At 39.7% G+C, this 17,650-nt stretch overlaps 1 protein-coding gene across 6 annotated transcripts in view; it reads right to left on the reverse strand.

Moving 5' to 3' along the window:
• Nucleotides 1–17,650, reverse strand: part of LOC126480858 (proton-coupled amino acid transporter-like protein CG1139) — a 274,379-nt gene that overhangs the window by 108,504 nt on the left and 148,225 nt on the right. For 2 of the 6 annotated variants that reach the window (XM_050104231.1, XM_050104226.1), the window contains exon 1: nucleotides 5,180–5,301. The exons of 3 other annotated variants lie outside the window; for them this stretch is intronic. In XM_050104231.1, coding sequence (XP_049960188.1) covers nucleotides 5,180–5,191 — 12 coding nt within the window. In that variant the 5' untranslated portion in view covers nucleotides 5,192–5,301. Of the gene's footprint in view, nucleotides 1–5,179; nucleotides 5,317–17,650 lie in introns of those variants that run through there. One more of the 6 variants, XM_050104228.1, reaches the window with a different exon arrangement.

Below are 17,650 nucleotides of genomic sequence, written 5' to 3' on the forward strand. Positions count from 1 at the left end.
AGCTGTCGCGTACTCTTGTAAGACAGAGTTTGAATGTAGCCTCATTGTGCGGCTCCATTCGACGGGCTTGTCGAATTGTCCAATATCCAGATTTGTCGGGCAGTAGGATGTTGCAGTCGCCCAATGTGAAGGCAGACATGCTCGTTGTCAAGGTTGCGAACGACCATCTCTGACAACTACATGCGAGAATCGTCCTAGTGTGCACCAGGAGCACCGTCTCCCCTTCACATCTTCGCCCTGCCATCCGAGAGCTGGACTCCCTGCCACATTCCCTATCATTCCTAACCGTTGGTCAGAGACTGGCAGCAGCGGGCTGGGGAACTGTCGTCCAGACACAACACAAACGCCTGTGTGTGGAATGGTTCCGTGACCTGGAAGCGTGCACTGCTGACGAATGGCGTCGCATTCAGTTCAGCGATGAATGGCGGTTGTAAACTACCCCGGATGACAATTGTTGTCGAGTGTGGCGAGGACCTGGCAAGAAGTCTCATTCTTTCAGTGTTTTGGAAAGACGCATTGATGTTATTCCTGGTGTCAGGATGTGAGGAGCTATCGGATATCACTTCAGATCACGAGTGGTACTAATTGAGAGATAACTAAAGGCGTAACGGTACGTCATGGAGTTTCTGCATCGCTGTATGCTACTTCTCATGTGACAGTATCGTGGTGCCATCTTTCAACAGGACAACGCTTGTCTACACATGGCACGTTGAAAGGGTACAGTACCGCCCGACATTGAAAATAGGTACAACATACTTCATTATTTTTGTCAGAAGAACACATTTTTTTTGTAAAATAACTCAATTTCAATTAATACAGTGAAGCCAGATACCAGTGTGGGAAAGAATGACAATTTATTTATTTAATTGATCACATGTGCACTCCCACAAAGTAAATCCCTACATCCAGTTTGGTGAGATCTGTGAAATGAATGAATGTATGGTCGTCTGCTAACCGCAGATAGTGAATGTGAATATATGATCATCTTTGAGTCGATCCTTTGGCCACCTTTGGTGGGACCAAAGAGATGAAATTTACCAGAGCTTTGAGCGCCTGAAATGTGGCTGACCAATACGATAGCAAGGTGCTTCCCCCACCTCGACAGAGATGGGAGAGGACCTAGAGAACGGCCATGTTTCAGCACTCTGCCGCTGGATCTTGTGCTGTTAAGACCTGTTTTAGTTGTGCTCCGTAATGACGAAAGAGTGGAGACATGGTATGCATGTGGAATATTTAAGAGTAGTTTGAAATAATAATTTCTCTATTTCAGGAACTTTTGTGGGGAGAATTAAATGTCAGGCAGGTAATATTAAAGGGATTGTAGTAATCTTCGGAAGTGACCAACGGTCACAATGAAACCACGTGTAGCAATAAGTTGAAATACTTCCGTGTGCTTAAGTTAAGCTGAATTACTAGCGTGTGTACAATAAGTTGAAATATTTAAGAAATAGCGTGTGTACCATAAGTTGAAATATTTAAGAAATGGCATGTGCAGGACTTGAAATTAGAGACGAGTACTTCCACGTGGTGAGTACTGTGTGAGTCTCAATCTGCGTATGAGACGAAGGATAAAGAGAAGTACTCGTCCATGGTATCAGTTGAGGACTCGCGTGTGTGATGTTCTTAATATTACTTTGCGTGATATGATTCCGTGTGACGCTTGATTCAAACTCTGAGAGAGAAGCAAGGTGAGTCGGCCGTCTATCCAGCAACGCCACTTGGCTTGCATTGCACAGGAAGACGTGCATATATCTCCAGAGTTCATAGTAGGAAAGTGGAATTATGAAGTGGGGCAGTGTCGTGTGAAATTGGGATAAATATTAATTGAAGTGGGAAAGCTGAAAGTGATAATGTTGTGACCATTCTCTGTGTAGTATTTCATGTTGTAGTGTGGTGTATGTCATGTAATTAGGGTATGTGTGGTTTGCATGAGAGAGTAGCGAGGTAGTTTCAAAAGATTAGTGGGTTATGTTTGTTCCTTCGGTACCGCTCGGTCTGGAGGAAAGTTTAGTGATGAGGATTGTGAGAGTCGAAGTGTGAGGTATAATAAAAGATCCACCATCCTATCCAGAAAGTGCACTGTAGCGTTAAAAATAATTACGAGACCATAATATAGAGATTCACCATTGTAAAGCCATGCCCACTGGGCGGAATTTCTCATGTGTTATTGTTGTAGGTTATAGATTTTGTGTGTTTAGGTTAGAGAATTTATCGGAGTAAATAAGATAGTGAAAAGAAAAAGATTGGTGGACTTTTCCTTCGAATTGTATGTTGTCATAATGTCCGAATTTATAATGTGTGCGCCATTCATATTCAGTGCGGTGGCCACGTGTTGACAAAAGCCGTTAAATAAAAGACAAAAAGAAAATGTGGTATTGCCAGTGCGTAGTGTACAGTCAGAGTTCTGTAAATTACTGATAGTCAGAAGCGTGTTTCCGTTGCGTATTATTCATACAGGAGGTTGATTAGTGACTTAATTGTGAGAGTACTAGAGTTCATGCTACTCGATAAATAAGAATGAATCCACTCGCTTCGCAGACCACTCATCTTGCAGGCCTGACTGCTTGATGCCACAGTATGAGCAAGGCATGTGGGTGCCTCTCAACGTGTCTCTATAAACTGTTTGTGTGATGATGAGGTACTTCCGTGGCCAGCAAGATCCGTAGATCTGCCTCCGGTCGGACATATATGTAGGACGAACTAGGAGGTCAACTCCCAGTGCTAGTATGCAGGGTATTAAGAACCATTTACAACGGTTGTGAGTCAGCTTGCCTCAGGAGGGGATGCAACGGTTTTATGATGCCCTTCCCAACCGTATCAAGGCATGCATCCAGGCCTAGTGGGTGTGACCTCATACTGCCAAGTTTTTTATTAATTAGACTCGATTTTGTAATCACTACAATAATATCACCTACTGGCTCAATGGGTGAAGCTGAGTTTATTTTTCCGCCAACCCTTCTGTGTGTTTTGCTATTTTTGTCTGGCAGTGGATTTGAGTTCAGCGTCTCGAAACGATAGGAAACGGAAACAATACACTTTGAAGTGCCAACGAAACTGGTATAGGCATGCGTATTCAAAAATGAGATACGTAAACAGGAAAAACACGGCGCTACGGTCGCCAACGCCTATATAAGACAACAAGTGGCTGGCGCAGTTGTTAGATCGGTCACTGCTGCTACAATGGCAGATTATTAAGATTTAAGTGAGTTTGAACGTGGTGTTATAATCGGCGCACGAGCGATGGAACAAAGCATCTCCGATGTATCGTGAACATGAGGAATCTGGTGAAACATCAAATCTCCGACATCGCTGCGGCCGGAAAAAGATCCTGCAAGAAGGGGACCAACGGCGACTGAAGAGAATAGTTCGAGCCGGCCTCCGTAGCCGAGCGGTTCTAGGCGCTTCAGTCCGGAACCGCGCTGCTGCTACGGTCGCAGGTTCGGATCCTGCCTCGGGCATGGATGTGTGTGATGTCCTTTGGTTAGTTATGTTTAAGTAGTTCTAAGTCTAGGGGACTGATGACCTCAGATGTTAAGTCCCATAGTGCTTAGAGCCATTTGAACCATTTGAAGAGAATTGTTCAACATGACTGAAGTGCAACCTTTCCGCAAACTGCGGCAGATTTCAATGCTGGGCCATCAGTAAGTGTCAGCGTGCTAACCATTCAACTAAACACCAACGATATGGGCTTTCGGAGCCGAAGGCCCACTCGTGTACCCTTGATGACTGTGCAACACAAAGGTTCACGCCTTGTCTGGGCCTGTCAACATCGACTTTGGACTGTTGATGATTGGTAACATGTTGCCTGCTTGGGCAAGTCTTGTTCCAGATTACATGGAGCGTATGGACGTGTATGGGTATGGAGACAACCTCATGAATCCACAGACCCTGCATGTCAGCATGGGACTGTTCAAGCTGGTGGAGCCTCTGTAATGGCGTGCAGCGTGTGCAGTTGGAGTGATATGGGACCCCTGGTACGTCTAGATACGACCTTGACAGGTGACCACACGTACGTAATCGTCCTGCCTGATCACCTGCATCCATTCATGTCCATTGTGCATTCCAACCGTCTTGGACTATTCCAGCAGGACAATGCGATACTGCACACGTCCACAATTGCTACAGAGTAGCATCAGGAACACTTCTGATTTTAAACACTTCCGCTGGCCACCAAACTCCCCAGACATGAACGTGCCACGTCATGTTGCGGCTCTTCTGCGTGCTCGCGTGGGCCTTACACAATATGAGGCAGGTCTACCAGTTTCTTTGGCTCTTCCCTGAATGTGTTCTTAGTAACGACGGTGTTTAATTCGTTGCGAGAGTAATGGGAAGAAGCAGCCGCGGGAGACTGTATACAAGAACAGTGTGTGATCGTTTTTTGAGAACCGCTGGACATTTTGGAATCCAGGAGCAATGGAACTGGACGAATGAAATCACAGAAATGTTGGGACCGTAACGTGCAGTTACACGGAAGTTCTACGGAAATGTAGTATGATATCAAAATAATATGTACCATTAGAAGTAAAAACCTTTCTTCTCTTGGTATGTTTTAACGTACATTTAGAGGAACGATATACTAAATAGACAGTGAAATATTTGTATTTCCTCCAAGGATAGGATGAGAGAGATAGAGAGGCATTTGGAAGCATGCAGCTATCTTTCCCTCGATTATTACGTGAACTGAATAGGACAAAGTACCCTCCATCACCTGCTCCATGACGACATCCGGCGGATGCTTTGTAAATTTTAGATATGAGGGAAACAATATGACATTGGAAGTATACCAAGATTTTCAGAATACAAGAAGTAAAATTTTGAAATAAACATAAGGTGTTCAAACAACTCGTACACGTGCAAGAAGCCGTCTGATTTGACGCCATTTTCATACGTCACTGATGCTCACGAATTGGTTTGACGAAGCTGAACGGCAGCACTCTACACGTCTATGTCACAATGGTGTCATGGGTGGCACCACATTGCCTTCATACTTTGACACAACAAATGCTACGTTTAGAGGAAAAAAATGGGGAAGGAGATAATCAGATGGAGCCAACTGGTAGGGAAAACGCTCGGAGGACATTACTGCATAACGGCATACGGAGATGTGGCACGCTAGAAAAACAACAACTACACACTCTACACTCTCAAGTGCCACAGGGAAGCTACAAAAGAATATTACCTGCTCACCCATGAAGTTCTATTGAGGAGACCATACGGTACAGCTGATTTTCCCGGTTGCCGTTCTTAGGCACAAGTTTCTCTTTCACATTGTCAGCCACCGACAGCTCAAAGAGAACTGGGCGGGAAGTGTTCCACGGGTGCGTTCCGACAATGACGGCCAAATACGAGTAATTTTAGCCGACGTGCACGTGACGCGCGCATGTATTTCGGAGCAGGTGGTGGCAGCGCGAATGCCTCCGGCCGCCTTGTGTAACCGCTGGCTGCCGGTCGGCCGACTATGTCGCAATTACCCGCAGTGTGCTCCCAATGTCAGGGACAATCTACAATAGCGCCAGCGCCGACAGCCAGCGGAAAAAACCCCACGGCACCATCGCCCAAGACGCGGGTCGCTGTCCGCTCTAGCGCACATCTTCGGGAACGCGAGGCGCGTGTCAGAAATGGGCTCCGGTTGGTTAGAAAATACGAATGTCTGCGCTTGCGCAGTAGCAGGCGCACTTCCTCTGTGAGCCAAAAGCCAAAGATCCTCATACAGTTATTGCATTCTCTTGGCGAACCGCAATACAACGCACACAGTCGCGACGCTCACTACTCTTGAAAAATGTTTCGTTTGACACCTGGAGTGACACTAGCGCTCCAAGTGGGGAGAAAGTAGGCCGTCCCTTAAAGTATTGCACGTACCGCACACGATAGGAATAATGTTTGTTTTCCATTCCTTTTCTACATGATTTCCGAAATATTTATTTGATTCTTATTTCACAAGCTTTAGTCTGACATCAAGATATGTGGATAACCCCAAAATGCGCTACGCCTCAATAGAGAATCAAATGACGTAAGCTATAATGTAAGAAGTACCTGCGAAGTTGATTACATTTGAATCAGTCATTTTAGAAAGGACCTTACTCCAAAATCATCATTTTTCAGGAATCGAGAAAAATATTTAATCTTGTATGTGTAATAACTTGAACAGTTTTTAAAAGCACCAAAAATAAGTTGACAGTAGGCAACAATAAAGTTCTTTCTTGAGTGAAATAGGTTTCACCGTACAGTGACAGCTTTCTGCAGCATGCACGATCAATGCACAGTTTTCCTTCACAGTATACTGTGCATAAGATCCACTCTCCTTACTACACGTTTTATCAGAGGAAAATCCTTGTCACAAGCATTAAAAGAGTGGCCCGTTATAGGAAAGAATTGTCACTTTCTGAAATTTCCCTGTGTACACTAATGCAGCACAAAACCTAAACATGCAATGATTCTTATTTTATCCAGTGCATCCATCTGAAAACAATCTCAACTAGTAATTAATACTGTTGGATGCATTTTCTTTTGTGTAGTTTAATAGGTTTTAACAAACCTCCTTTGCTGTTCCATCATGGTACGAGTACATTAGAGAAGTTTTCATATTTTTAACAAAAAAAAACCATTAACCACAGTTGCCCGAGATAAAATACATTCTGGACATGAATGTGCGATAATGATTCGGCGTAAAATCAAAACGCAGGTCTAACACGCTATTGTCTTTTTGGCACTATACTTGGGTTTCTTTCATTACAGAACAAAACATTTTGCTACGGTGTTGATGAGCCAGTAATTCAGCAACAGCCACTCGTTTTGCAACTTCACTAAGAGAAGAACTCATTATCTTCACTTTCAAAACTTCACATTTTACTCAAGTGTCCAACTGAGGATGGCCCAAGGCAAAACTGAAGTTTCCTCTGAAGTATTTAGCTTAATATGAGCACGTAATTCTCGAATCAGGATGTTTCTCCAGGAACATATCATGCTTAACTTTTATTGACAATCTAGCATCAAGACACTTGTATTCACATGGACTGTACTGAGAATGATGTACTGGAAAGGAGTCTGTGTGGTCACGTATTAGTTCCTGCCGTCCTGGAGACAAAGAGTGATTTTTATTTCCTATATCTCTCATATCTTGAGGAGATTTACCTGGTAAAGAATAGGGTCCTGCAATATCCGTACTCTGACGAACTGTGGTTGAAAGAACTAACACCAGTAGCAAAATTATAGAAAAGGCTTTATTCCAGGAATGAAGACCTTTCTAAACTGAAGTATGATTCGATGTAGCCTTGTGTCCATTAAGATGGCTCGAGTGAAGTCCATTCTATACAGAAATGCGCAGTTACTAAAAGAACCATTTCTAGGGTAAGATGTCATATCCGCCAATTTTGGAACAAAGTCCGTTCTTTAATGACTAATTCAAATGTTTCTTCCGCCACTGAAACCAACAGAATACAAACACACCATTTCACCCGTAATAATCATGGACAGGTCCTTACACGTGTAAAAAGGAACAACTCTCTAGTTCTGCGTTTTAGTCATTAGAACACCCATTGCGAAAATTGCGACTTTCGTTTTATTTTTATGTTGAGTTAGATAATGCACTTCTAACACTAGAAATATGTTGAAAGCTTTGGAACATGACGGTGATTACATCAACTTTCACTCAAATGAACGCAGTATGTTAATCTTGCTCTAGTAATTACTCTGTCTCTAAAAATGTTTAGAGATAACAAATGTCATCACCTGAAAATTACTAAACAAGAAATATATTCTACATATTTTACATGCAGTGATTAAGTGTCTTAGTAAATACACAACAACTGCTAAGACAAGCAGAAAATGGCAATACGTTTCTGAAGACAAAAAGATGCAGGAAGGTGCAGTCTTCTAAAAAGATGCAGACTGATGGACTTCAGTTAAAGTTAATGTCGGGGGCAGACCATACACTGATAGAAAGAGATGAAAGACAGTAGTAAACAAGTAAGATGTGATAATGGTAATAAAGAAATAAAACAGAAATAGAAAAATGCAAGTACGAACTTATTTGTTTGTGGTTGACAATCCCTGCAAGATGGTAGCAAGGCGAAAATCATATGATACTTATTATCACTTCTGAGCTTCCAGGGGTCACTCGAGGATGCGTCCCCTTTAACTTTTTGAATCGTCAGAGGGGAAGAAAAGCAAATTTTTAATTCTATTCGAGGCCAGAAAAGTTATATATCAGTGGCATTACTAACAAAAGCAGATAATGATACTAGATTTCTTTTACATCTGGGGCATTTGTAAATCTTGATATTCCTTTCAAGTGTCAGGGAAACCAGCCTGACAGACTTTTCGAAACGAGATTAGACTGTCCATCTGTACAATATTAATGAAATTGTTCTGCTTGTGAATGTTAAGAGCTTTCGTTCTTTTACTTCCGTATTTAGCGTTGAAGAGATTAAGGCAAACTGTTGAATTATATTAGAATTACAGAGTCGAAATGAATCGTAATATTACACAGCATTTCTCATCCCCAGCGAATAAAAAGAATGTGTTGGTTGAAGGCGATGATGAAAATGGCAGAGTTGATGAAAGTAAGGAAAAGAGTGGAAATAGATTCGCTTGTGCTGAAAATACGCTATTTACGTGCGGGCCTACTTCTGTAAATAGACATCTGGCAACAGACAGGAAAATAAAGGAGCAAAAGCAGGAGAAATATGACAGTGATATTCTCATACCGATCTGGAACTTGCTTTAAACAACAAGATTCATCTGGAAGGTACCTCTTTTAACCTTAATTCTAGATATTGTTTACAAAGCTGATTTATTTGCTTACTGTAAGAGATACGTTGAAAGTACGTTATAATTTCTAACAGCAATAATTTCTAAACGTTAGACAGTGGCAACAGGTCACTCAGAGTATCACTTAATTTTTTTCCAGAAAATCGGGCTGCTTACATTAATAAAATAGTGCTGTTTAGAGGGAAAAAAGTACGATAAACGATGTCTTGTATTGTTATATTCCTAAAAGACTAGCGGAGCTACTGTTCTGGGAAACTAAGAGCAGATGTCATAAAATTTAAAGGAAAGCTTTGTGTTGACAACTGGACAGAAACATGCCAAACAGAATAATTTACAATATTAAATAGGAAACTTTTCCTGACTTTTGCAAAATTATGTTTATTTGGTCACGTACTATCTTTCGGCTCACTAGGCCGTCTATAAGTGACAACAGAATGTCTGAAACACAGATACAATGACGTGCGACGTACAAAGTTTTTATTTTTACAAAAATAATGAAATGTATAGTTTTTATATAGGAAAGTATTACAATTTTTGTAATTTGGAAGTAATTAAATGAACTAAAAAAAGGAAAGAAACCTTTTTGTGTAGGTTGTAAGGGGTATGCGCTGCCTGCGATATGCAAGGTATAAGAGAATCGCTGACCAGAGAGCAGTGTTGACTGAGTACGAACTGTGTAGCTGTAGCAGTTAGTTGTTGCTAGTCGCTAGTCTGCGGTTGTCTGCAGTGTGTGTCTGGTCTGGAGTCTGCTCTAGTCTGGTGTATCATGTTGGCTGGGCCTGGCGCGGTGCAGCGATGCCGGAGCCTGAGTATTATTGTATAAGGTAAAAAAAGAAGCAGCCTCTCGCATATCGAGTAATATTATGTAAACTCTCATGTATATCTTTTAAAAATGTCCTAATAATAACAAGCATTCATTTCAATTTAAAGAATTTAATTTTTTTTTCTTCCAATGCGTGACCATTCCGATTGTTGCAAAAGAAAAATCATTTGCTTCCTTTCATAAATAACAAATGTATACGCCAGCATTGCACAGAGCTGTGCCGAAAAATTTTAGGTAAGAGCAGATATATTCGCCGTTTGTACTGAGGTAAGAATTTTTGCTTTTTTATTCAGAATGATCTTACAGGGCCATGACGCAGCACTGCTGTCGTCTTAAAATTTACCAGGTTACTGAAGTTATTTTTTTTATTTCGAGGTTTAGGAATTTTTCTGTTTCGGGCTTGCATTGAGTGAGAGGAGAGTTTTGTGGGTGCATTAAATGGAACGAGTTTTGTTCTGAGGTTACACTAAAATTAGAATTTCATTCACTATTCATATTTAATTTATTTCAGAATATCGTGTGGGGAGGTTACACTTGGCGACATCCGGCCAGGATCGTATTTCTTTGTGAATCTCTGAGAAGTAGTCATATATCTGCTCTTATTTACTTAAATGTAGTTTGAATCTGGCGCAACGCATTTACTAATTTGTCACTTTTTCAATCACAGATCATCGGCAATTTATTGCTCTTTGTCGTAATTGTGTTTGTTCCATTTTTCCTTCGTCTTTGTTTCATTTTGTGCTTAACTTTTATTTGTGAAAAATGCCGCGAAAAACCGTTAACAGTACATCGCGATGTGCAGTGAGTGAAATAGCCGACTCGAATAGCTTGACCGATAATATTTGCGACACTCAGTGTAATAGTGATATTCCCCTAATTACAGATAATCAGTGCTTACCGACCACTAATATTGATTTTGATCCTAATGATGAGCAAACAAATCCAATTATGTCCAGAGTAAATGTAACAATTGATGACGCGGCACGTTCCGTTTTAATGAACGCTGCTCAGTTTGACACACCCAGTTTGCAAAACTTGAATAGTGAACAGATAAATTTTTCTCACGAAGATGAACAATGTAGTCAAAATACGTCAGATTTATTTGATTCCGAGGTAGTGACCAACAGTGCACATCCAATTGGCGAACCTTTTCAAGAATCAGAAAATGACCAAATGGTTATAGAAAACGTGACAAATGCAGATACACCGACACACAGCATAGAAAAAAAGAGTCGCTAATTTTGGTTTGGATCAAATTATGGCATTATTGCTACAAATTAATGAAAACAATGAAAAACAAGACAACGATTACAAACAACTTAATGAAAAAATAGACAACAATTCCAAACAGTCTAAGAAAGAACAAGACGACAATTTCAAACAACTTAATGAAAATTTCAAACAACAAATTAATGAAATTAATGAAAAACTAGGCAACAACTCCAAACAGTTGAATGAAAAACAAGACAGGTCGATCGAACAAATTAATGAGAACTTTAAACAGATTAATCAACAGATTACAGCCATTGCCACGCAATGTCATGATACTAAAGAACAATTACGTGAGGAAATTAAGGCTTGTGCTAGGAACAGTAGTGAAGAAATTAGATCTGTGGCACAAGAATTAAGTAATACACATGCAGCCACTACTAAATTAATTAGAGACGAAATTAGTGCAGTCGCTAAACAATGCTCTGAAAACGCAACACAGTTACGCGACGAGTTTAAATTAATGTCAGCAAAACTTTCACGCACACTGGATGCAAAAGTAGACGCGAAATTTGACCAACAGAACAGCCAAATTGACGAACGTTTTAATCACCACCTACAAAACAGTGAAACGCGTTACCGTAAACTTATACAGGAACAGAATAAAGTAAAGCGACAAGTCATGGAAACAATTACTGCACAGAGACAGGAAGATAAGCGTAAATTGTTTACGAAAGCAAAAACATACGTAGACAACAATATTGCTACAGTATCAGATGAAATTAATACTATCAAACAGTTAACACCTAATTACATGATGAAATCTCTGATCTTAAAACAAGAACAGATACACACACAGTAGACTTTCAGACAGTGACCGACAGACTGGAACAATTAGAACTAATACAGGATCCCGATGCCATCAAAGCAGACGTTAAAAAATTGAACAGAACCACACGTAAAATACAAAAACAAATTAATGCTTGTGATAATAAAAACGATGATCAGGTAAAAATACTGACTGAAAAATATGATGAATTGGCCAGTCGTATTGATGTTATCGAAAGTAATAATGACACCAAATCGGACGATACTTCACCAATTTCGTTTAATCAAACACCTGAATTCCACAGCAGACGATCAGTGAGATAGATTCGTCCAATAATACATTACGTAGAAAATTGTCAACTTTACAGCAAGAAGTGACAGAGATGAAAAATGTTTCAGCCTTTAACACATCACAGCATACGCCACTTTGCGAACATTTGTCAGACTTACACAGCCAGTATAATTTAGGTAATTTACAGAGAGTACGTGACTTAGATTCCGAACAGTCACAAACAAACAGATTATCATATAATCGTGAACCTGTTCAGACGTACAGAGACGATAATGTTGATTACAAGCACTTTCTATCCGTGAGAAAATTTAAAGTATTTAAAAATGGCAGAACACAGATTCACCCCTTGGATTGGATACAACAATTTAGCGTTGCCTTTCCACCGACTTGGCCTGTAACACACAAACTTGAATTTATTTGCAGTTTTTTGGAAGGCAAACCGGCAACTCGTATGAGACCAATTGCGAGACAATGCTATTCGGTAGAAGAATTTCAGAATGCTTTTCTGTCAGCGTATTGGTCGAAGACGACACAGTGCGGAATCAAGGATCAATTAATTAGTTTACCGAATTATGAGAACTCAAATTTTTCCACTGTCACGCAATTTTTTGAACACATGGTCCAACAAAACCAGTACTTAAGTGAACCATACAGTGAATCTGCACTTATTCAATTATGTATTTCTAAATTACCACGATCATTAAGAGAGTCACTTTTAACAGGTCAGCAGAAAGAAAATATTTCGGCATTCAGAGATCTGTTACAGCTTTTGGAAGTTCAGCAATCAGATTATTCCTTCATAAACAAAAATTTTTCACATCATAACCAAGGCCAACCAACATACACTAATTATGATCAGCCACGCTATTTCAATAGCAAAGGTAATAGACGCTTCAGGAACGACAACCACCAGAACTTTAACAACAGACAGAATTTTAATTATCAGTATCGTCAAAATTATCAGCAACAGGAACCACATTTTGGTAACAATAGAGGTTTTTCTCAACAACAGCATCAAAACCAGCCAGTTAGCATACCTAACCAACAATGTAATATACAAGGTCAACCAAGCTTTAATGTTTCGCCGCCTGCACATATAGCATCGGCTCCGCCAAATAGTAACGCACAGCAACAAAGAAATAACTACGTACAGAAAACACACCATTTCAACTCATATCGCAATGCACCGTATAGAAATGACTATCATGACAGACGTAAAAGTAATGAGCACAACTTTCTGCGTACGTTTAATAACAGCCGGTCTTATCAGCAACAAAATCATCCACAACAACAGATTATCATGCATGAACCAGACGTTCAGGAAGAAATAACAGAACAGTTCAAATACTCGAAATGCCACAGCATCCTCCCGCGAATAACAGCATGTCAGAAAGAATTTGACTAGATACAGTACAGGTTGCATCTTCCAGCAACGTAAGCAATACTTCAGATACAGAGAATCTTGTTCACGAAAATGTTATTACTTTTTACGACATCCGAGACACTCTTTTGCAGGAAAGACCAGTTATTCAAAAAACCATTTCACACCCTGTCATTGAAGTAAAGATTGGATCATCCAAATTTTCAGCAGTAATCGATTCTGGATCACCTATGTCAGTTATAAATGAGGAAACTTTCAACGAATGTAACAAAGAGAATACCTATCCTACATTACCATTAGGCAAAACTAAAGTAAAAGGAGCAGTATCTGGTAAAGGAGTAGATGTAAAATTACAGACACACTTATCATTTTGTATTGCAGGTCATACATTTCACTCAAATTTTTGGATTGTTCCCTTATTGACAACAGACGTTATTTTAGGTACGAATTTTCTGGTACAACACGACGCAATTATTGACTTTCAGAATTCCTATTTAATGTTAAAGGATGAAAATGTTCAACTGGCTTCAGAATTTCAGCACTCTTTATCTGCAGAAGAACAAACAATTAATTGTACAGAGGTCATTTCCGCATCACGTAACATAGACTGTAATTCCACATTGTTCACAGATACGTACGTACATAACTATAATACTCCAGACGAAGCCGACTATGACGTTATACAGATGATTACTGATAAAATTAAACAGAGCAGTGCAAATACAGACGACGAACGTTCAGAGCTACGCAAAATTCTTTTACAGCAAGCTCCAGTTTTTGACAACGTCCCTGGTACTATGTCCGGTTTTATGTATGAATTTCAAGTTAAACAGCACGATACATTTAAAGCCAAACATTATCCCATTCCGTATATTCACAGAGAACAAGTTAGGAAAGAACTGCAAGCTATGCTTGACCAAGGTATTATTGAACTGGCAGTTAGTCCGTACATAAATCCACTCCATATTCTTAAGAAAAAGGATGGTTCACTTCGTCTCGTACTTGATTCGCGTCACATCAACGACATTATTATTAATGAAACAGATCGCCCACAGACACTAGAAGAACTTCTACAGAAATTTCATGGTACTGCTATTTATTCCACGTTAGATTTGAAATCGGGATTTTGGCAAATTCAGCTCCATCCGAACTGCAGAAAGTACACGACTTTTCTCTGTTTTGGTGACTGTTACCAGTTTTGTAAATTACCGTTCGGTTTAACTATTTCTTCAGCAGCATTTATTCGCGGTTTGAATACTATACTTCCAACAGACCGAATCACAACGTATGTAGACGACATTCTTATTGCAGAAGCTAACTGGTCTGAACACAATCTGATTCTTGAACAACTGTTACGAACTTTACGTGCACAAGGACTCACAGTTAATCTCAGTAATTCGCACTTTGGCAAAACTTCTATAAAATTTCTTGGACATGTAATTTCAGCAGAAGGCATTGCGCCTGACCCGGAAAAACTTCAAGCTTCACGTGACATTACTATTCCTACGACGAAGAAACAACTACGCAGCTTTCTGGGATTAATTAACTTTTTTCGTAAATTTATTCATTACTCTGCTTTAGACACCCCTAGATTATGTCAAATGACGGGTAAAAACACTATTTGGTCCTGGGATAGCCAAGCACATTCTGAATTTGTGAATCTGAAAGAAGCTTTGTTGAATGCACCACTTTTATCACATCCAGATCTTACTAGAAATTTTTCCATTGCTACCGACAGTTCTAACACCGCTTTAGCCGTACACATTTTTCAGGAAATTGAAGAAGATGGTACTACAGTAATTAAAAACATCGCCTTTGCGAGTCGCATTCTGTCACCTGCTGAACGCAATTATTCTGTCACAGAACTTGAAACATTATGTGTTGTGTGGGCATTTACGAGATTTCGGCATTTTCTTTATGGAAGACATATGACCGTTTACACAGATCATAGAGCGATACAGTTTTTACTTTTAGCAAAATTTACACACGACAGGTTAAGCAGATGGAAACTTTATTTGCAGGAATTTAATTTTACAATTGTTCACATTCCCGGTACACAAAATATTGTAGTAGACGCACTATCCCTTTCTCTCAGCAACAATCAGCAAGACATCGCAACCAACTTCTGCAAAGCAAATTTCAGCATCATGTATATTCAACAAGTTACATTTGAAAATTTCATTTCGTCGTCATTACGAGACTTAGCACAAGAGCAGAGTAAAGACAACGTATGGAAAGAAATTAAACACCTTTGGCAAGATAGGAATAATGTTAATTAGAAACCATTACACTGTACGCAATAATATTCTGTTTCGCCGCTCTCACCCTGACAACAACAATTGGTTACTATGCATTCCTGACGAGCTTGTTAACAAATTAATTTGGTATACTCATTTAAGTTACGCACATTATGGAGCCAGAAAATGTTTTCTAATACTGAGACAGAACTGTTATTTTGCCAACATGGAGAAGCGTATTTGACGAATTTTAGCGTCATGTAAAATCTGCCAGAAAGCTAAGTCAGACACGACTTCACATATTCCTCCATTACATCCCATTGTACCCGTTAAATTGAGACACATGGCCGCTGTAGACATTTTTGGTCCGATCCCTAGAACTGGTTGGTTGGTTTTTGGGGAAGAAGACCAGACAGCGTGGTCATCGGTCTCATCGGATTAGGGAAGGATGGGGAAGGAAGTCGGCCGTGCCCTTTCAGAGGAACCATCCCGGCATTTGCCTGGAGTGATTTAGGGAAATCACGGAAAACCTAAATCAGGATGGCCGGACGCGGGATTGAACCGTCGTCCTCCCGAATGCGATCCTAGAACTAATAGAGGTTTTTGCTACATCTTTGTCGCTGTTGAACTCACTTCGAAATTTGTTACCTTCACTCCGTTACGCAAAGCTACTGCTAAATCTGTTTCGAAAGCATTTGTAAAACATTTTTATTTCATGTAGGACACGTATTGAAAGTAATTTCCGACAATGGATCACAGTTTCGATCTGCTATATGGACACGTATGTTACGAGCTTCTCCGATCTATATATCCAAGTATCACGCTTCTTCGAACCCTTGTGAACGATTAATGAAAGAAATTGGTAAACTATGTAGAATATACTGCCATAAAAAACATATTGATTGGGACACACACATACTCTCAGTCCAGGATGTAATTAATTCCATAACAAATGAATCTACTATGCTATCTCCGACTGTTACATTGAAAAATGTTGAACCACCTAACAAAATTAAAGAATTAGTATCATTTCCTACATCTCGTCGACTACGACACTATGAAATAATTGACATTGCGCTGAACAACATCAAACGCGCCGCAGAGCGCCGGAGAAGACAGCAAAAACAGTTTTGTACACGCCGTGACTTTCACATTGGTCAGAAGATATTAGTATGTACACACTATCTATCTAACAGAGGAAAGAGTAGATGTAGTAAATTTGAGCTTCTATATGCAGGTCCATATCGAATTCGCAGCATTCCTCAACCGAATGTAGTACACGTCGAAACATTGAGAACCAGAAAAAGTAAAGGCTATCACCATGTCTCCAATGACCAATGATGCAATTCTTTATATGAACACTTACTGATGATTATCATATTTTTTCTTGGCAAGTGCCCGGCAAGGTAAGGTTAGCAGGTCGCTTTTCTTGTCGTTACACATCGGACCGTGCACATTTTTCCAGATAAACTTACACATTTTATGACCACTTATGCAATTACATCTATGTGATTACTTACTCATGATTATTATATTTTTTCTTGGCAAGTGCCCGGCAAGGTAAGGTTAGCAGGTCGCTTTTCTCGTTTTTATATATCAGACTGCACATTTTCCATTTTTTCATGTATGTATGATTGTTTTCCTGTTTCTTTGTATGCACTATGAAATCTTTAAGATATAACAAACACCAGTTGACTTTGACATTTTGCCTTATGATATCTCAACATCGTGACTATTTTGCATATTTTTGCTACTACATTATGATACTCTGTGTACATTTTTGCACCTGCACACTGTCTATGTTTTTGACATATTAAGTTTTCTGCCATGCTATGCTGTATGCTTAATTATATCACTAGAAACCAGTTTTTATTTAATGGGTATATGTTTTAAATGCAAGACATTAATCATTGTTCATCATTTTCAGAAAGCAATAATGTGTAAATGAAATAAAGGAAACAAACCACAGTGGATTACTATGAAATGGGAATTTCACCTACAGAATGAACGAAAGAAGATGCAATACCTCGTCATGAAGAGTAAATGGATCAGAATTAACAAACATTAACATGAATATACTAGATACATCGTATGATAGCAGTCTTAACTAA

This window comes from Schistocerca serialis, chromosome 5 (genome assembly GCF_023864345.2).
Source record: "Schistocerca serialis cubense isolate TAMUIC-IGC-003099 chromosome 5, iqSchSeri2.2, whole genome shotgun sequence".
Taxonomy (NCBI): Eukaryota; Metazoa; Arthropoda; class Insecta; order Orthoptera; family Acrididae; genus Schistocerca; species Schistocerca serialis.